Source organism: Elgaria multicarinata, chromosome 7 (assembly GCF_023053635.1).
Source record: "Elgaria multicarinata webbii isolate HBS135686 ecotype San Diego chromosome 7, rElgMul1.1.pri, whole genome shotgun sequence".
In the NCBI taxonomy this organism is placed as follows: Eukaryota; Metazoa; Chordata; class Lepidosauria; order Squamata; family Anguidae; genus Elgaria; species Elgaria multicarinata.
The window spans coordinates 111,490,479-111,509,830 of record NC_086177.1 but is presented as its reverse complement, the minus strand read 5'-3'; the positions used below and the strand labels follow the sequence as shown (position 1 = coordinate 111,509,830).

General features: G+C 46.3%; 1 protein-coding gene across 1 annotated transcript in view; it reads right to left on the bottom strand.

Moving 5' to 3' along the window:
* Positions 1-19,352, bottom strand: part of ADGRB1 (adhesion G protein-coupled receptor B1) — a 472,654-nt gene that overhangs the window by 170,455 nt on the left and 282,847 nt on the right. Inside the window, exon 17 of the mRNA XM_063131218.1 lies at positions 16,699-16,742. Within this exon, the coding sequence (XP_062987288.1) occupies positions 16,699-16,742 (44 nt within the window). The remainder of the gene's footprint in view (positions 1-16,698; positions 16,743-19,352) is intronic.

Below are 19,352 nucleotides of genomic sequence, written 5' to 3'. Positions count from 1 at the left end.
ATGGCTGCGTCTAATCTGCTTTCCTAGTCATCTAAGAAGCCAGTGTTTCTTAGCAGTCTAAATACTCACCAGAACGGGGTGGGGGCACTGTGTGGGTGGATGGGTGCACTTGTTACTCTAGGACAATCCATTCTCACACTTGCCCACTGTTAGATACATCGCATCCACAACGTTAGTGCCTCCCTTTCTTCCTCTCACAGTGAACACAAAAACATGGGCTCCATTTTTTTATTTTTTTATACCAGGCATCCTGGGTGTTGAACCAGAAGCCCATGCAGGTCAACCACAGGTTCCCTGCTCCTGATCCCATTGAGGTTTTGAGCAGAGTAGAGGAAAGGAGACAGTTCAAGCTAGGCTTCCTGGTCTTGGGAATCAAGTGACATCAGAGAAGCAGTCTCGTACCAGTGCTTTCTATACGTTTCTGGAACTTTCGATCCCTCTGAGCTCTGGCGACATGTTGAAGGTATTTAGCTCAGGCTTGCCTAGCTGCTGCTTGTTTCCTAATTAGGAGTGGGCAAGCTCCCCCATGCAGGCCCCGGTGAGCGCTCGCCCTGCTGCCACCCCCCACCTGACCCTACTTCCTGAGCCTCACAAGCCTCTTCTGAGGCTCAGCTTGCCCAAGTGAGCATTCGGCTCCCACTCGTTCCTCCACAGCAAAATGGTGCACTTAACCCCCTGTGGCCATGGGGGGAATTGCACAATTTCCAGAGCCTCTGCATGAATGGTGGCCATAAAGGCCCCATCTATGCAAGCTCTGTGTGCGCCTTTACTCTTGTATCAATGGGGCCTTTATGGCTGCCATGAACACAAGGAGGGGAAACGTGTCATTTCTGGAGTGAGGGCAGATGGCTGCCAAGTGTTCGTCAGGGCTCGCCGAGTCTCAAAAGAAACTTGTGTGGCCTGACAAGTGATGGTGGGGTAGCAGTGGTGACCGGGTGAGTGGCCAGATGCACCCATCCCTTGGCCTGGGACCCAGTTGGGCACTCAAGGCAATCCTATTACCTTTGCTTCCTGAAAGTAACTCCCCTGCACAGCTACACCAATCTTCAGTGCCTGATCACCTGTTGGTGTCTTATAATTAAGCTGGAAGTTCTCTACTGTGGGGGTGGGCAGAAAGTAGACCGCCAGATGTTTGGGACTTCAACTCCAAGCATTACTGACCATTGGCCAGACTGGCAGGGGCTTCTGGGAGTTGAAGTCCAAAGCAGCTGGAGTTCTTCCTTCTGCCCATTCCCGCTCCACTGAACCTCTTCAGCTCAGAAGTCTCCCTCTGCTTAACTGTTATGAGACAAGACTCTCATTTGCCACCTACCTGGGTTGTTGGTTGTGATTGTGCTTTGCCAAGGTTTTGACTTTTAAAATTATGTTCTGGGTTTACTTGGTTTTTAAATATGTTCTGCTTGGAGGCAATAGCCAAATACCATATTTTGTTTGTTGTGATTCCAGTGGGCAGAAAAACGTTCTATAAGTTATTTAGATGATAAGGATGATGATGATAGAATCAGAGTTGAAAGATACCTCAGAGATAATCTAGTCCAACCCCCCGAATCTGCACATCAAGGTGCAGTTATGACATCCCTGACAGAAGGCCATCCAGCCTCTTCTTAATACCTCCAGTGAAGGAGAACCCACCTTCACCTGGGCCAAACTGTTCCACTGCTAAACAGCTTGTCTCAGAAGGTGGTAAACATTGTCATGACCAGGGGAGCAGGCCAAAAACTAATGAACTACAGCCAAGCCCATACCGCCGGTTTTAGAAAAGCCTGAGGCCCTGTACTACTTTTAAAAGGGAGTGACACCTTCTACCACACAATTGTGGGAACTGTAAAGTCAGTCAGGAAGCGTACAGCAGCCTGCATTGGCCACTGACGAAGACTTGGTGTTGAAACGCGTTTGGCCTGTTCATTTTATGTTGTTTCTGTCGGATATTTGTTCCTGTGAAATACGTTATTGCACTCTTAATGCAATATTACTGTTAATTCCAATTTTATTCCTGTACATTAAATACCACTGCTTTATTGTATATTACCATAACATTTTATTTAGCGGTATCCCTGACAGAAGGCCGTCCAGCCTCTGCTTCATACCTCCAGTGAAGGAGAACCCACCTTCACCTGGGCCAAACTGTTCCACTGCTAAACAGCTTGCCCCAGAAGGTGGTAAACGTTGCCATGATGAAGAGAGCAGGCCAAAAACTAATGAACTACAGCCAAGCCCATACAGCGGCCTGCTCCTGCCTTGATATGCTCATGCTGCAGATTATTGCACCATTATTCGTGGCACGTTGCATGGTGCCTAGCGGCCTTTTGGCACCTTTACATGACCAGTTTGGTTTGCAGGTTGAAGGGGTGGGGTTCAGTGTGACCGTCATGCACACACTGGGTATGCAACTCTACTTTTCCCAAAACACAGAACTGTACTTTCTGATGCAGAAGAGGAAAACCCAAATCAGAGGGACCACGTGCGTGTGATTTAAAGGCCACCGACTGACTCAATCAGATTGTTGTTATTTTTTACGTAGCAGCCTCCGTCCATGACTGGGTGATGCTTCCCCCTAGTGGTAGGTCTTCAGGGAGAACGTATCTCCTAATCCTCCTCCAAATGTCTGTGTTATGGGGGGGGGGTCTGTTTCAGGAGGGATGACATAAGGGGTTCCAGCCTGGACACTCTACTGAAAGTTATGGGAGGAGGTTAATTTGTACAAGGGCTTCCATGGCTATTAGCTGTTAATGAGGCTATGGATTTAACCAAACCTTCTGAGCTGGCGGTCACAATCATCACTTCTTGTAGTAGTGAGGTTGTAGGGGAATGGAGGTTGTAGTACTTGACCACCACTACTGGTTGCTAGAGTTACTGGCAAACATCTCCAAGCTCAGGGCTGGAGAAGGACCAGGGGGCATGAGAAAACCTTCCTAAAATCAGAAGTGAGCTTTTAAAGACACCCCACCCCACCCCGTGAATTCTTCTCTGGCTTGGAGTCAATTACTACAGCTTTCAAGAGAATCATCACTCCTATATGTCCCAATTAACATGCTGTGGTGCACTGCTAATCAGGATGGCCTGGAGAAACCGGGAGGGAGGGAATGAACATGCAGCACTGCCCAAGATCACTAGGATAATAGATGAAGAAAATAACGTGTTTTGGTAAATTCTTATAAAATTTGTGTCCAGTTCTGGGCTCCACAATTCAAGAAGGACGCAGACAAGCTGGAGCGTGTTCAGAGGAGGGCAACCAGGAGGATCAGGGGTCTGGAAACAAAGCCCTATGAAGAGAGACTGAAAGAACTGGGCATGTTTAGCCTGGAGAAGAGAAGATTGAGGGGAGACATGAGAGCACTCTTCAGATACTTAAAAGGTTGTCCCACAGAGGAGGGCCAGTTTCTCTTCTCGATCCTCCCAGAGTGCAGGACACGGAATAATGGGCTCAAGTTAAAGGAAGCCAGATTCCAGCTGGACATCAGGAAAAACGTCCTGACTGTTAGAGCAGTATGACAATAGAATCAGTTACCTAGGGAGGTTGTGGGCTCTCCCACACTAGAGGCCTTCAAGAGGCAGCTGGACAACCATCTGTCAGGGATGCTTTAGGGTGGATTCCTGTATTGAGCAGGGGGTTGGACTCGATGGCCTTGTAGGCCCCTTCCAACTCTGCTATTCTATGATTCTATGATTCTATGAAAAGACTGATATTCTCACCCATCTGCACCAGCCAAATTCAATACTGGCAGCTTTTCCCAGGATGGAGAGGACTATGTTGAATCTGCCTGCCATGTAGCTTTGAAACACGAGGAACCAATCAGAAAAAATGGAAAAAAGAGGTGGCAACCCCAATGGTTGAATAGACAGCAATTCAATATCCAACTTTTAACAACTAGGACTCAAAGCTGTCCACCCGGATGGACAAATCTGCCAGTACTCCTTTCTCCCACCTTGTTTTAAAGCTCCTTCCATCCCATTTCTGAAGAAATGTGTGCATTTTCTTAAGTTCCTATCGAAACCTTACCTGAATACCATCCTCACCTGTTCCTAGTGTGCACTCTGAAAGCTGGCTACTTAATCTCCCTCTGAGCTGACTCCTGTTCCAACCAAGCATCCCTATAGTCAAGTTTTGGAGGACTCAGGGGTGTGTGTGCTTTTGCCCATTCCTGATTCAATCTATGCTGAATTACGCTCCCGGGCTGAGTCAGTAACACTGAGAATGGCTCCCAAAGCATTAGCTATTCCTGGCACATTCAAAGTATGCCTCACAGGCAACAATGAATTCCTGAGTGATCCAGGAGGCTGAGCTTCTTGCACTAAGGAAGGGGAGGAGGCAGCAACGACCCAGTCCCAGATCCATCCGCTGCCCTTCAGTTCCAAAAGTTCCTCCATGTATGTGTGGGAGGTGGGGAATTCTACCACGTGCCACAGTGCAGAACGAATCAACCACCTCCTCCTGAAACATGAGAGCAACGGAGCTGGCTGCAAAAGAGTCCGAGGGAGGGATCTCTGTGTCCGTACGGTGTGTGAAGGGACACTCTGAACGCCAGTAATGTCCATGCCAGGGAAGGAGCCTCATGCCCAACTACACACACATATACCACACACACACACACAAAGGTAAGGTATATAGTTTGCACATGAGCACATTGCTGTGTTGGGGGAGCCATAAATATCATCTAAAGGGTCCTTCGTACGAACCCCTGAACAGTGGTCTACTCACTATCCCCGCTCTCTCTGCCCCCAACAGCGTATAGATCAACCAAACCACAGTGTGCTCCTCAAATTATGTGCATTTCCAGGAATATGGCCATTCAAACCCTATGTCCAGAGATCTTTGCCAGTACTTTTCGATTTGCCACCCTGATCCTAAGGGAAAGGGGGAGGTCTCGACGATACTATACCAGCCGTCTCAGTTGAGGCCCGTTCAGGGTGGATAACGGTCTCTCCTCGACGCGTTGCTCCCTCCTTCGGTGAGGATGTCTTATCTGGCTTTTGAGACCTCCTTCAGCTTAATTGCAGGAATTAATTCATTTACTCCCACAGATTGTCTGGGGCACCATTTTCCCTCTCTCTCTCTCTCTCTCTCTCTCTCTCTCTCTCTCTCTCTCTCTCTCTCTCTCTCTCTCCACTACTCCCCCCTCCCTGTAAGTACAGCTTGCTAACTTTCAGATCTGAGCATTTCACAGGACCATGTGATGCGTAAGCATGGAAACACATAATGATTCCCACTTAGCTGGTACACAACAGGCGGTGCCCAGGCGCTTGGAAACTGGGCAGCTCCCAGTAAGCCAGGGAAGAAGAAAAACATACTTTCCTTCCACCCGCTTCAGAAAGGGAGAGATGGACAAGGGATGTGTGGGGGCAAAGAAGGGGTGAGTAGAAAGATACATGAGCTCCCTAGGTCTGGGACCAATGCAGAGATGGGGGGGGGGGGCAAAAGAGGCCTCCTCCTCCTCCTCCTCCTCCTCCTCCCCCCACATCTGAAGAGAGTTTTGGCACCAATGAACTTGTTCCATCAAGATGTAGGCCAGGTTGGCGCGTTGAATGCCACAGGCCAGCCAGCTAACCCTGGGCATTGTTAGGCATTCAGGGAAGGGAAGGGCCTGGGGAGAAATGTTTCTTCTCTAACGTTTGGAAAGGAGAAAAATGGGAGTATGCGGAACTGCATTTAATTCAGAGTACACACACACACACACACACACACACAGAGTGACTACTCCCCTGCCTCCTTGGCGTGCCTACACTCTTCCATTCAAAAACTCCACCCCGTGTCACAGCTGGTCTCATTAAACACAGACGTATATGGTAAGAGAATAAAGGAAATGGGAGGCACATGATAAACCCTAATAAACTGAGGTCAACAGTATGCTAATTGCTTCTCACTGAAATCATTATCAGAAAAGAACTTCCTGGAATATCCCTCCACCCTACAAATAATAATAATAATAATAATAATAATAATAATAATAATAATAATAATAATAATATTATTATTATTATTATTATCTGGGAGTTGAAGCTGAACACAACTGGAGGGCACCAGATTGGGGAAGGGCTGGTATACACTGGATTGGGGAAGGCTGGTTACCTAGGGAGGTTGTGGGCTCTCGCACACTAGAGGCCTTCAAGAGGCAGCTGGACAACCATCTGTCGGGGATGCTTTAGGGTGGATTCCTGCATTGAGCAGGGGGTTGGACTCGATGGCCTTGTAGGCCCCTTCCAACTCTGCTATTCTATGATTCTACGATTCTGAGAATTAAATCAGTGAAAACTAATATTTATCCAGGATGGCCAGAGGACAGTCCTCTATTTGAAAAGCTGCAGGGCTACTGTGAGATGCAGCTGCAAGTATAACACAAGTATAACTAAGAGATCAGGTATGAGCCACGGGGTCATGCATTGCTCCCATCCAATCCCACCTACTGAGAAAGTCTCCTGCCAGAAATTCTGGAGAGCTGCTTCTGGTTAGGTATGGAATTGCCCCCTTCCCTGCCAGCCTGAACACAGAAGCAGCCTTATCTTGAGTCTGACCACTGGCACATATAGCTCAGTATTGTCTATACCAGCCTTCACCAGTGTGGTGTAGTGGCTAAAGTGTTGGACTGGGAGTCGGGAGATCCGGGTTCTAGTCCCCACTCAGCCATGAAAACCCACTGGGTGACTTTGGGCCAGTCACAGACTCTCAGCCCAACCCTCGTCACAGGGTTGTTGTTGTGAGGATAAATTGGAGAGGAGGAGGATTATGTACGCTGCCTTGGGTTCCTTGGAGGGAAAAAAGCAGGATATAAATTCAATAATAAATAAACATAAATAAGTGGTACCTTCCATATGTGTTGGACTACTATTTCCATCATCCTACCTGTGGATGATGGGAGTTGTAGTCCAACACATACAGAGGGGACCAGGCTGGGGAAGGCTATTACAGATTAACGAAAAGCAGCTGTCCAAGATTTCAGGCATGGGACTTTCTCAGTTCTACCCGGAGATGCCAGGGATTGAATCTGGTTAGTGATGGGCAAAGAAGTGAGGTGTGTGTTCACTGTGATTCCTGTCTGCTTTGATTTCTGTGACCCCTTGTGAGCACTGTTCGATTTGTGTGAAGGGGAAAATTGTGCAAACTGAATGGGGAAATTGTGCAAACATTTTGGTATTTTTCAAAGTTGTTCAAATTTCCCTTGTAGACTGAAGTGTGAAATTTTATTGCACGATTTCAAATTGTATTTTTTTCTGTCTGAACGTTGTGCAATTTTCAAACATGAATGCAGGTTCACAGATTTGCAAACATTTCCACAGAACACGTTCCTCTGCTTGCACTCACGTTTGAGCCGTGAATGGGTCATGCTTGACCATTTTGCAACAACAATTCCCCGTACATCCCTAAATCTGGGACCTCCGGCATGCAACACAGTGCACACCCCTAGTATTTACAGCTCATCTATTCAGAAATAAGAACTACTGCACTTAATTCATTGTGCATAGGACTGCAGCCTTTAATGTTACTTAATTTGTTATTTTAATTTGGTGACTACCTTGGGAATTTTGGCAAATGGAAAGGCAGGGGGTAGCTCTTTTAAAGAAAGGAGTAACTATGTTGCAATCACTGTTAGCTATGATTCACACTAACCAGGGTTCTCGTTCAATCAGGGTTGAATCTACTTTTCAGATCCTTATTAAGATGGAGATTTGCTTAGCACTAACCACGGTATGTGATCCAGTCACCTTGTAGTATTTTAACTGTGTTTAAGGGATGGACTACATTATCTATTCACTAGCCCTGGGAAACAGTGCCCACATTGCTCAGGTACCAAATGGAATCATCAACAGTTCTTGAAAAAGAAAGAAATGGTGAGCTGTGAAAGGCCACAAGAAATTGATACTGAAGGCTACAAAAATGGGACTTCCCTGTATGTGTAGATAAGCAGCGTTATCTCAGAGTAAACAATCGTCATCATCAACATTTATTTATTTACATTTCTTAAAATGCCTTTCTAAAAAAAAAGAAGAAGACTCAAGGCAATTTACAAAAGGAATATTAAAACGGCTACAAGATGTTCCATTAAAGTACAACGATCCCATAAAAGAACTAAAACATCAGTGACCACCGTAACCAATTCAACTGATGCATTAAACCAACCTATTATATTCCATGAAATGGCCTGGGAATAGAGGAAATCCTTAACCTGGCACTGAAAGAATGAGTATGTTGGTGCCAGGCAGGACTCACTGGGGAGATCATTCTACAACCAGGGGGGCACCAACAAAAAAGGCCCCCTCCATTGCCTCCCCAGCAATCAGAGGAAGGCGTCTGATGGAGAGATGCTCTATCAGGTTTGTTTTCCCAAGCCATATAAGACTTTATGGATCAAAGCCAACACCGTGAGACAATCCTTTGAGATCATAACCCCTCAGGATCTCGATCGTATAAACAACCTCTGACTTCTTCACATCAAAGGGCAGGTCTACTGCTCCACCTACACAGCTTCACAGTGATCCAAAGTAAAAACTAGGGCTGTGCACGGAACCCCCGAACAGCTTCGTGGCCCGATCCGGAACTTTCGGATCAGGCCCAAACCGCTTCGGGTCCGTGGAGCGAGATCCTGAGGGGCGGATTGAGATTTTGAACCCACTTACTTGCCTCCGCGGCGGATGGTGGAGGCAGGAAAGTGGGGAAGGGGGGACAAAATGGGGGCTGAATAAGCCCCCCTGCCCCCTTACCTGGCTACGCCACTGTCACCTCATGGACTGTGGTGGAAGCGGCACCGCCAAGTAAGCCCCCTCACTTACCTGTGTCCGTCGCAGTCCGGTGCTGGCTTCAACTGAGGCCCAGGCCTCAAGCCGGAAGTAGGCCGCGGCCTACTTCCGGCTTGAGGCCTGGGCCTCAGTTGAAGCCGGCGCCGGATTGCGCCGGAGGCAGGTAAGCCCCTCTCCCCCCTGCCCCCTTACCTGGCTCAGCCGCTGTCGCTGCATGGACTGCAGCGGCGGTGCCAAGTAAGCCCCACTCCCCTCCCACCTACCTGCGTCTGGAGCTCCGGATTCCGATTCGGTGCCGCCTTCGGCAGAGGCGGATCGGATCGCTCTGCTTCCAGATTTGGGGAACCGAAACGGAGCGGAGCACAGCCCTAGTAAAAACCTTCCCAACGTTTTATGCCTTAAGCCTTGAGAGAGAACAAGGGAAGGAAAGAACCTGTCGAGATATCAGCTCGAACTGTGCTGCTAAGCAGTTAATAATGACTTCCGATGTACGCCTCTGGAAACGCAGCCGCGGAACCCAAACCATGACACGGAAGCGGCTTTCCATTTTGCCAGCTCCCACAAAGCTCATTAATCACCCGCGCTGTTCCAAACACAAGCAGGAATGGGCTCCCCACAGCTTGCCCAAGTCAAATGTAAAAAGGTGGACCACGAGGGAGGGTAAAGGGAGTCCCAGCCCTCCCTTGCAATATGCAGTCACTCAGGCTGGATTTATTAAATCAAAGGGCCATTATTAACCATACAGCTTAAATATCTATCTAAATGCAAATCAGTACATGATGGATGTCGGATTATTATTATTATTATTATTATTATTATTATTATTATTATTATTATTATGTAAAAGAGGGAGAGAGAGAAACACTTCATGTGATAAGATCAATCCATTTTGCAGAGGTTTTTTTTTCTCGGGGTGGGGTGGGGTGGGGTGGGGGTGAGCAAATCCACAGAGCAGAGCAGATGTCATGGAGGAAGAAGACTGTTAAGGTGCAATGCTTCATGACGGGTATATTGAAATAACTTTAAATGCTGGAGGGGGGAATTATGATTGAGGGGAGACATGATAGCACTCTTCAAATACTGAAAAGGTTGTCCCACAGAGGAGGGCCAGGATCTCTTCTCGATCCTCCCAGAGTGCAGGACACGGAATAACGGGCTCAAGTTGCAGGAAGCCAGATTCCAGCTGGACATCAGGAACAACTTCCTGACTGTTAGAGCAGTACGACAATGGAATCAGTTACCTAGGGAGGTTGTGGTCTCTCCCACACTGGAGGCCTTCAAGAGGCAGCTGGACAACCATCTGTCAGGGATGCTTTAGGGTGGATTCCTGCATTGAGCAGGGGGGTGGACTCGATGGCCTTGTAGGCCCCTTCCAACTCTGCTGTTCTATGATTCTATGATTCTATTCTATGATGATGATGGGCCAAACTAGATGTTACGCTAAAGATGTGGCAGTTGATATGGACAGAGGGCATGTTTACATCAGCCCAGTATCCCTGGAACGTTTCTGTGCATCCAAATGCCACACAGGGGATCCCGGGAGCAGGCAGGGACAATCCTACCATTTTACTGGGATAACCCTTAGGTGTAGAAAGAGCCAGAGAGACAGAGAAATAGACAGGCTTGTTTAGCCATCCTGCTCCTCCACAAAGCTGATATAAAGCATGGCATCATGACCATGGTCACCTCTGCCATTAAGCAGAGTTAGGGATGGATGAGAAGTTCATTTTTCCTTGCAAAACATGCCACCCTGCCTTGTTTGAACCCCCCAAACATGAGCCCACGTCCAAGCACGTGTCTGCCGAAAATGTTCACAAATTGACTCTTGCTCATTGCAACTTCCCCAGTTTTGATATTCTGCAAATGAAAAAAAATGCACAGGTGTCTCCCGCCGACCGAAAGCCCCATGAGTGGAAAGTTGTGCAAATTTCATTTTCGGTCACTGCACAAATTGTCCAATTCATGCAGAGCGCGCAGCGTTCACAAACGCAAACAGGAATCGGGCATGAGATGAGTGACGAGGTGAAGTTCAGAGGATCGCAGCGATCTTCAGCACCTCTCGTTTGCCCATTTTGAAGCAGGGCATGAGGCAACTGCCTCGGGCAGGAGATACTGGCAAGATGGGAGCAGCAACGTAGCCTTGGGAGGATAAAACTGTGTGTACTGCATGGCCTGCCCTGTGCTCTCTAAGCCGGGGTGGGCAGAAACTGGATCTTCAGTTGTTTTGGATTTCAACTCCCAGCAAGGGCTTCTAGGAGTTGGCCCAAAGACCTGAAGATTTGCCTTCCGCCCACCCCGGCTCTGAGCTACCATGATGCCCCCAGGCATAATAGAGAACGCAATCTCATAGAATCATAGAATCATAGAATAGTAGAGTTGGAAGGGGCCTCTAGGTCCATTGAGTCCAACCTCCTGCTCAATGAAGGAATCCACCCTAAAGCATCCCTGACAGATGGTTGTCCAGCTGCCTCTTGAATGTCTCTACTGTGGGAGAGCCCACAACCTCCCGAGGTAACTGATTCCATTGTCGTACTGCTCTAACAGTCAGGAAGTTTTTCCTGATGTCCAGCCAGAATTTGGCTTCCTTTAACTTGAGCCCGTTATTCCATGTCCTGCACTCTGAGAGGATCAAGAAGAGATCCTGGCCCTCCTCTGTGTGACAACTTTTCAAGTATTTGAAGAGTGCTATCATGTCTCCTCTCATGAGACATGATAGCAACTTCTCTTCTCCAGGCTAAACATGCCCAGTTGTTTCAGTCTCTCCTCATAGGGCTTTGTTTCCAGGGCTGAAGGAAGATTCAACAAGTGGTCTTGATGGCTTCAGTACACAGAATGGGAGGGATGGAAACTTTATTTCAAAAAGGAAAAGTCCACATTTTATAGTGGAAGTGTGTGTTTTGAATTGGAAAAGTGCAGTTTCTTGTGCAAATTCCCCCAAAAAACTGCACACTTTCCTCCCACTGACTAATGCAAATATATATATATATATATATATATATATATATATATATATATATATATGTTTTATACCGCCCAATAGCCGAAGCTCCCTGGGCAGTTCAATAATAGTAATAGTAATAATAATAATAATAATGATGATGATGATGATGCACATTTGAAAGTGTGCAAAACAATATGCTTCTTCTTTTTTCTAAAGCAATCACAAATTTGGGAATTTGCAAACATTTCTCCAAGGAAACCACCCACACTCCTGCTTGTTTTTACATTCCAGATTGCAAACGGGACATATTTACATGATTTGCGAATAGAAACAACTTCCTTGTACATCCCTGTGACAAAGTGGAATCTCTCTCTAGCTCTGTTACCTTGAATGAGAGACACTCAATTTTAAGGTTTCCCCAAGGACAAGGCTATCAATGGCTACTAGTCCTGATGGCTAAGTGCAACCTCCAGTATCAGAGGCAGTAACCCTGAATGTACAGTTGTTAAAAGGAAGTCCTTCTTCACACAGCACATAGTTAAATCATGGAACTCACTACCACAAGATGTAGTGATGGCCACCAATCTGGATGGCTTTAAAAGGGGGTTGGATAAATTCCTGGAGGAGAAGGCTATCCATGGCTACTAGCCCTGATGGTTGTGTGCTATCTCCAGTATCCGAGGCAGTAAGCCTGTGTGCACCAGTTGCTGGGGAACATGGGCGGGAGGGTGCTGTTGCACCATGTCCTGCTTGTTCATCCCTGGCCGATGGCTGGTTGGCCACTGTGTGAACAGAATGCTGGACTAGATGGACCCTTGGTCTGATCCAGCAGGGCTCTTCTAATGTTCTTAAGGTTGACTTCCCTGCCTCTGAATCTTCATTGCCTGACTTTGCCTTTGTTCTGATCAAGTTGGCTTCAGTGAAAATCCCCCAAACAATCTGGTTGGCAATTAAGTGAGCTTTCAGATGTTGCCATCAACCCCAACACACAATGAATGGGGATTGTAACAGAGGAACATTTCAAACTGGAGGTTAACATACATACACACACACACACACACACAAACACACACCCCAGTTCTGTACCAAGCTGGATATAACACTATGAAAGAGGATTGAAAACAGTATATCGTGTGTGCCTTATGGGCCCCAACAGTTGTCAGTGAACTTCAATACCACTATAATGCAGTAGTGTGGCTCCTGCCCAAGTTAACCTTTTTGTAGATTCTATAGAGGAGCACTTCACCTGTTGCAAGACTGCAAATGCATATTTAGCACTAGGTTAATTCAGAAAGTATTGCTCATGCATAGACTGACCAATGTGTGTGAGAGAGTGGGGACATGATGACCAGCCCCCTGGCATCTATTCCCACAGTGTGAACATGTGCAGGGACAGAGCCTTCACACATATAGTCATACGGGCGAAAGCTTTCGTGCCACGCAGAACCCTGATCACACGAGGTTCCAGATCACATAGAAGGCTTCATATGTGCAGCTGTATGCATGAAGGTTCCCCCACTCCCTTGCAGGAACACATTGGTCTCATCTACACCAAGCAGGATATTCCACAATGAAAGCGGCATATAAAAGGCAGGAGCCACACGACTGCTTTATAGCAGTATTGAAGTGCACTGCAGGATCTACACTACTGCTTTACAGTGGTATTGAAGTGCACTGACAACTGTTGGGGCCCATTGACACATCTACACCAAGCAGGATATAACACTATGAAAGTGGTATAAAAGCAGTATGTGGTATGTGTCATGGGTCCCAACAGTTGTTAGTGCACTTCAATACCACTATAAAGCAGTCATGTAGGAAAGGAAAGGAACCTTTCGTGCAAGCACTGAGTCATTACTGACCCTTGGAGGGACACCAGCTTTCGCTGATGTTTTCTTGGCAGGCCTTATAGCGGGGTGGTTTGCCGTTGCCTTCCCCGGCCGTTATTACCTTTCCCCCGGACCAAGCTACTGGAAAGGCCACCTTCACTCATATCAGCCTGCCCACACTTTATGATCCAAAAGAGAGGCCCTTCTCACCTGCCCACCTGTGGGAGAAATTAGCTGTCTGTCCACATAGGAAAAGGCCTCCTCAGCAGTGGCCCCACACCTCTGGGACAAACTCCCACAGACAATCGACTACGCACCATCCTTACAGGCTTTTAAGAAGGCCTTAAAAATGTTTTTATTATGGCCTTCTTATAAACGAATACTGTTTTGCTGATACATCCCTTGTTGTTTTAATTGTTAGTTTTTTAAAATAAATGTTAGCTTTTATTGTTTTTAACTGATATTTTACTCTCTACGTTTTCATTGCTTTTTATGTGTATACTGTTTTATGGATGGCTGTAAGCTGCCTTATTTATTTATTTATTTATTACATTTCTATACCGCCCAATAGCCGGAGCTCGGACTTCCTCCCTGAAAGGCAGTGAAGAAATGTTTTAAATAAAAATAAATAAATGCTGAATGCACAGTCAACAGGTACTATAAGGTGTCTAAGGTGGGGCTAGTTCGCACATTCTCACTCCCTACTCACACATTGGTCTACCCAGAAGTAATAACTTCTGAAAAGGACTACTGTAATTATAATCAGCAGTGAGCCATAGTCAACCTCACTGCTGTGAGCTGCCTTAGGAGGGCTTCTGCCCTGAAAGGCAGCCAATAAATGAATAAATAAATAAGCACCACACTGTTAATTAAAACATAAGAAGTGCCCTGCTGGATCAGACCAAGGGTCCATCTAGTCCAGCACTCGGTTCACACAGTGGACAATCAGCCATCGGCCAGGGATGAACAAGCAGGACATGGTGCAACAGCACCCTCCCACCCATGTTCTCCAGCAACGGGTGCACACAGGCTTATTGCCTCCAATACTGGTGATAGCACACAACCATCATGGCTAGTAGCTAGGGCTGTGCTCCGCTTTTCCTCAGACCGGAGAAGCAGAAGTGGATCGGGGTGGGACGGACGCAGGTAAGGGGGAGGAGGGAGGGGGTTTCCCTGGCCCTGCCGCCGCCGCCGCCCGTGTGGCGACGGCGGCAAAGCCAGGTAAGGGGGCAAGGGGGAGGGGGTCTTATCTGCGTCTGTCACGGCCCGTTGCCGGCTTCATTAGAGCCCGCGGCTCAACCCGGAAGTGTAGGCCGCAAGCAGGGCCTACAGTTCCTGGTTGAGCCGCGGCCTCTAGTGAAGCTGGCGACGGGCTGGGACAGACACAGGTAAGGGGGAGGAGGGAGGGGGCCTTACCTGGTGCCGCCCCCCGCTGCTGTGGAGCTCCAATTCGGAGCCAGAGCTCCGCAGCAGAGCGGAGCAGACCCTAGGTGGATCGAGGCGGGCAGAGTGGGCCCAATCCGCAATTTGCAAATCTGGAAGAGAAGCAGATTGGGGGATCCATGCACAGCCCTACTAGTAGCCACTGAAAGCCTTTGCCTCCAGGAATTTCTCCAACCCCCTTTTGAAGCCATCCGGATAGGTGGCTATCACTATATCTTGTGGTAGTGAGTTCCATAGTTTAACTATGTGGTGTGTGAAGAAGTACTGTGTGAAGAAAACACCGCTCAGAAATAATCTTGATGAGGACAGGACTCCTTGGCGGGCTTTGCTTTCATCAGTGCGCAGGTTCATGTGCGCACTGATCAAAGGACAATGCAAAGGAGATGGTGGGATTACGTCAAAACGCCTTTTTTGCACGGTGCTTGAATTAACGTGCAAATGCAGCCATGAGCATTTGTAACCCAGAAGAGGAGGAGATTACATCAACTGAAAGGTGCAACAAACTGCACACGTGTAGCATTCTGAACAAAACCTGGAAATTAAAAGCAAATGAACAGTGTATTAAAGAATAGTGAAATGAAAGAAAATCAGTGGGTGGGAGCATCTTGAAAGAATTTCATTGTTTTCCAGTCTTTCTTTCAGGAATAATTTAAAGTTCTGGTGCTTACTTTTAAAGCCCTACATGGCTTAGGATCCAGGCACTTGAAGGAACACCTGCTTCCCTAAGCACCTGCCTGTGTACTGAGGCCATCTTTGACGTTTGATGCCACCACCATCCAATGTACAAGGCAGATGGCAACCAGACAGAGGGCCTTCTCAGTGGTGGCACCCAGTTTCTGGAATTCCTTCTTCAAGGAGACTCATCACAATTATCCTTTTGTCTCCAAAATGGTTTGTATTCTTCCCGAATTTTAAAGGTATTTTAAAGTTGTTGTTTTAACATGGTGTCATTTATTGTATTGTGTTGCATTTTTTTATCCACCCTGAAAGATTTGCTAAAGGGCAGCATACACATCTTTTGAACCAGGAAGCAAAGTAATTTAGTACCCAAGATCTGGGGAGAAATTTGGAGAGGAATATTCCTATCCTAAGACAGATACACAAGAGAAAAAGTTAGAGAGAGGGGGAGGAAGGGAAGGAGGGAGGGAGAAGCCTCAGCTAGACCAGAGGGTTGATTTTATGATCGTGAGATCGTCACACTATTCTACACGCACCGCACGACATTGCTGCTGCGATTTTTTTTGTTTTAAAGAAGAAGGAGCGCACAAGCGCTCGTGCGCAGAAGGTAAGTCTTTTTTTAAAAAAAAAAAAATCCCCACTCCCCCAACCCCACCCCGATGAGCGCAGAGCTTCTGAGGACCTCTTTGCCCTGTGTGTGGGTCCCGGCTCTTCACAAGGTACCAGGAAAAACCGTGACGCCTGCACACACATTCCGTGGTCTCGGGATCATCCCAAGACCATGGGAAAAGCTGGCTTGAAGGGGAGGGTTCTGAGATCCCCTGTGCGTCATGTGGATGCACAGGAACAATCCCAGGGATCGCCGCGGGATTTCACCACGGGATTTCGCCCCTTCTAGCTATGACCAGAGAGAGAGAATGAATGACTGTTTGTACTAACTACAAGGAACAAGCAACAGTACATTTGATCAACCTTCATTTGTTCCAAATATACCGCAGTACACACCACCAACATGGAAATATACTTCTATGAACCAATAATTATTTGTGGAAGAAGCAAAAACCACACGGAACTTACACATCTGGTTCATCCCAGTGGATGCAGGTCTGGTTCGTGGTCCCCTGCCAAGATAAGAAATGATGAAAGGAAAAGAGAATTGGATATAATTAGCCAAGATATCTGCTTATAGCAGGGGTGAGCATCCTGCAGCCTGCCAGATGTTTTGGGATGCCAACTCGTCTCATGCCCAGCCAGCATGGCCAATAGTCCTGGATCATGGGAACTGTAGTCACACAAGATCCGGAGGACCTACAGGGTGCCCAACCCTGCCTTAAGGACAGGACATCATGGATGTAAATTATTCTGAGTGGAGAGTAAAGCTATCCTTATGCAAACATTTGCTTGCCTTCTAATCTTGCAGATGTTTTGCCAACAAATTCACTTGAATTCCACATTAGAAAGAAACAAGGCAACAAATTTAATTTCCATCCCCCCCACCCCCCAGAAATGATGTATCCTTTGGATGTACCCCCGGATACATCCAAACGATATATCCTATTAGTCACACAGTGACCAACCAGCGGTTCACCAGACCAACAAAGCAGGACACAGGGGAAACAGCACCCTCCCACCCATGTTCCCCAGCAACTGGTGCACACAGGCTTATTGCCTCGAATACTGGAGATAGCACACAGCCATCAGGGCTAGAAGCCATTGAGAGCCTTTGCCTCCAGGAATTTATCCAACTCCCTTTAAAAGCCATCCAAATTGGTGGCCATCACTACATCTTGTGGTAGTGAATTCCACAGTTTAATTCTGCTCTGTGTGAAGAAGTCTTTCTTTTTATCTGCCCTGAATCTCCTACCAATCAGCTTCATATGATGACCCCATTGGGATTTATTTATTTATTTATTTATTTATTTATTTATTTGTTTATTTATTTGACTTTTATATCTCCCAATACCTGAAGCTCTCTGGGTGGTTCTATTATTATTATTATTATTATTATTATTATTATTATTATTATTATTATTATTATTATGGCAGAGGGAGAAAAATGTCTCCTTATCCACATTCTACACAATGTTTGGAGAATTCTAGTGACCTTGCACATATGTCATCCCCACATCCCTAATGATAGATCCCTGTTACACATGTAGGGCCCTCCAGCTCAATATAAATGTACACCTAAACTCAAATTCCTTAAGAACATAAGAACCTAAGAAGTGCCCTGAGGCTGGATCAGACCAAGGGTCCATCTAGTCCAGCACTCTGTTCACACTGTTCATGCAGTGGCTAACTAGCCATCAGCCAGGGATGAATTCTCTTCTGCTGCCCCTTACGCCTGGAACGCTCTCCCAGAACATCTGAGATCTACAAGTTCAATCTCAGCTTTTAAAGCTCAGCTAAAAACTTTTCTTTTCCCTAAAGCTTTTAAAACTTGATGTTACTCGGACTTTAGACTGTTAGTTATACTGTTAGTTTTTCCCTACCCTGTGCCTGGTTACCCTACCCAGTGCCTGTTTGCATTCTCTCCCCCTCCTTATTGCTTTACTATGACTTTATTAGAATGTAAGCCTATGCGGCAGGGTCTTGCTATTTACTGTTTTACTCTGTACAGCACCATGTACATTGATGGTGCTGTATAAATAAATAATAAATATAATAATAATAATAATAATAATAATAATAATAATAATAATAATAATGCAACAACACCCTCCCACCCATGTTCCCCAGCAACTGGTGCACACAGGCTTATTGCCTCGAATACTGGAGATAGCACACAACCATCAGGGCTAGTAGCCATGGATAGCCTTCTCCTCCAGGAATTTATCCAACCGCCTTTTAAAGCCATCCAGATGATGATGATGATGATGATGATGATTATTATTATTATTATTATTTATTTATTTATTTATATAGCACCATCAATGTACATGGTGCTGTACAGAGTAAAACAGTAAATAGCAAGACCCTGCCGCATAGGCTTACAATCTAAGATTGGTGGCCATCACTACATCTTGTGGTAGTGAGTTCCATAATTTAACTATGTGCTGTGTGAAGAAGTACTTCCTTTTATTTGTCATAGATCTCCCAACAATCAGTTTCATGGGATGACCCTGGGTTCTAGTATTTTGAGAGAAGGAGAAAAATGTCTCCCTGTCCACATTCTCCATACCATGCACAATTTTGTACACCTCTATCAGGTCTCCTCTTAGCCTCCTTTTTTCCAAGCTAAACAATCCCAGCTGATGTAACCGTCCCTCATAGGGGAGATGCTCCAGCCCCTTGATCATTTGAGTTGCCCTTTTCTGCACTTTTTCCAGCTCTATAATATCCCCTTTTAGGCGTGGTGACCAGAACTGTACACAGTTTTCTAAGTGTGGTCGCACCATAGGTTTGTATAAGGGAAGTATGATACTGGCCGTTTTATTCTCGATTCATTTTCTTATAATGCCTAACATGGAGTTTGCCTCCTTCAAATGCTTGCTTCTGCCTTGTCTTACAATTTAAAATACAAAACAAAAGCAACCTGCCCATTCATCTTTTGTAATTTATTCCCCTTGCTTTCAGATGTCAATTTCTGAAAATGCAATTCATTGTTTCCTTTCTAGGCTGAGATGCCATATAAATCAGGTCAGCGTGGGGCAACAGCTCTCCTTTGGCATTTTTTGTTTTGTTTTAGAGAAGATGAGGCCCAGTTTTGGTTTCCCTCCCAGTGATATTTC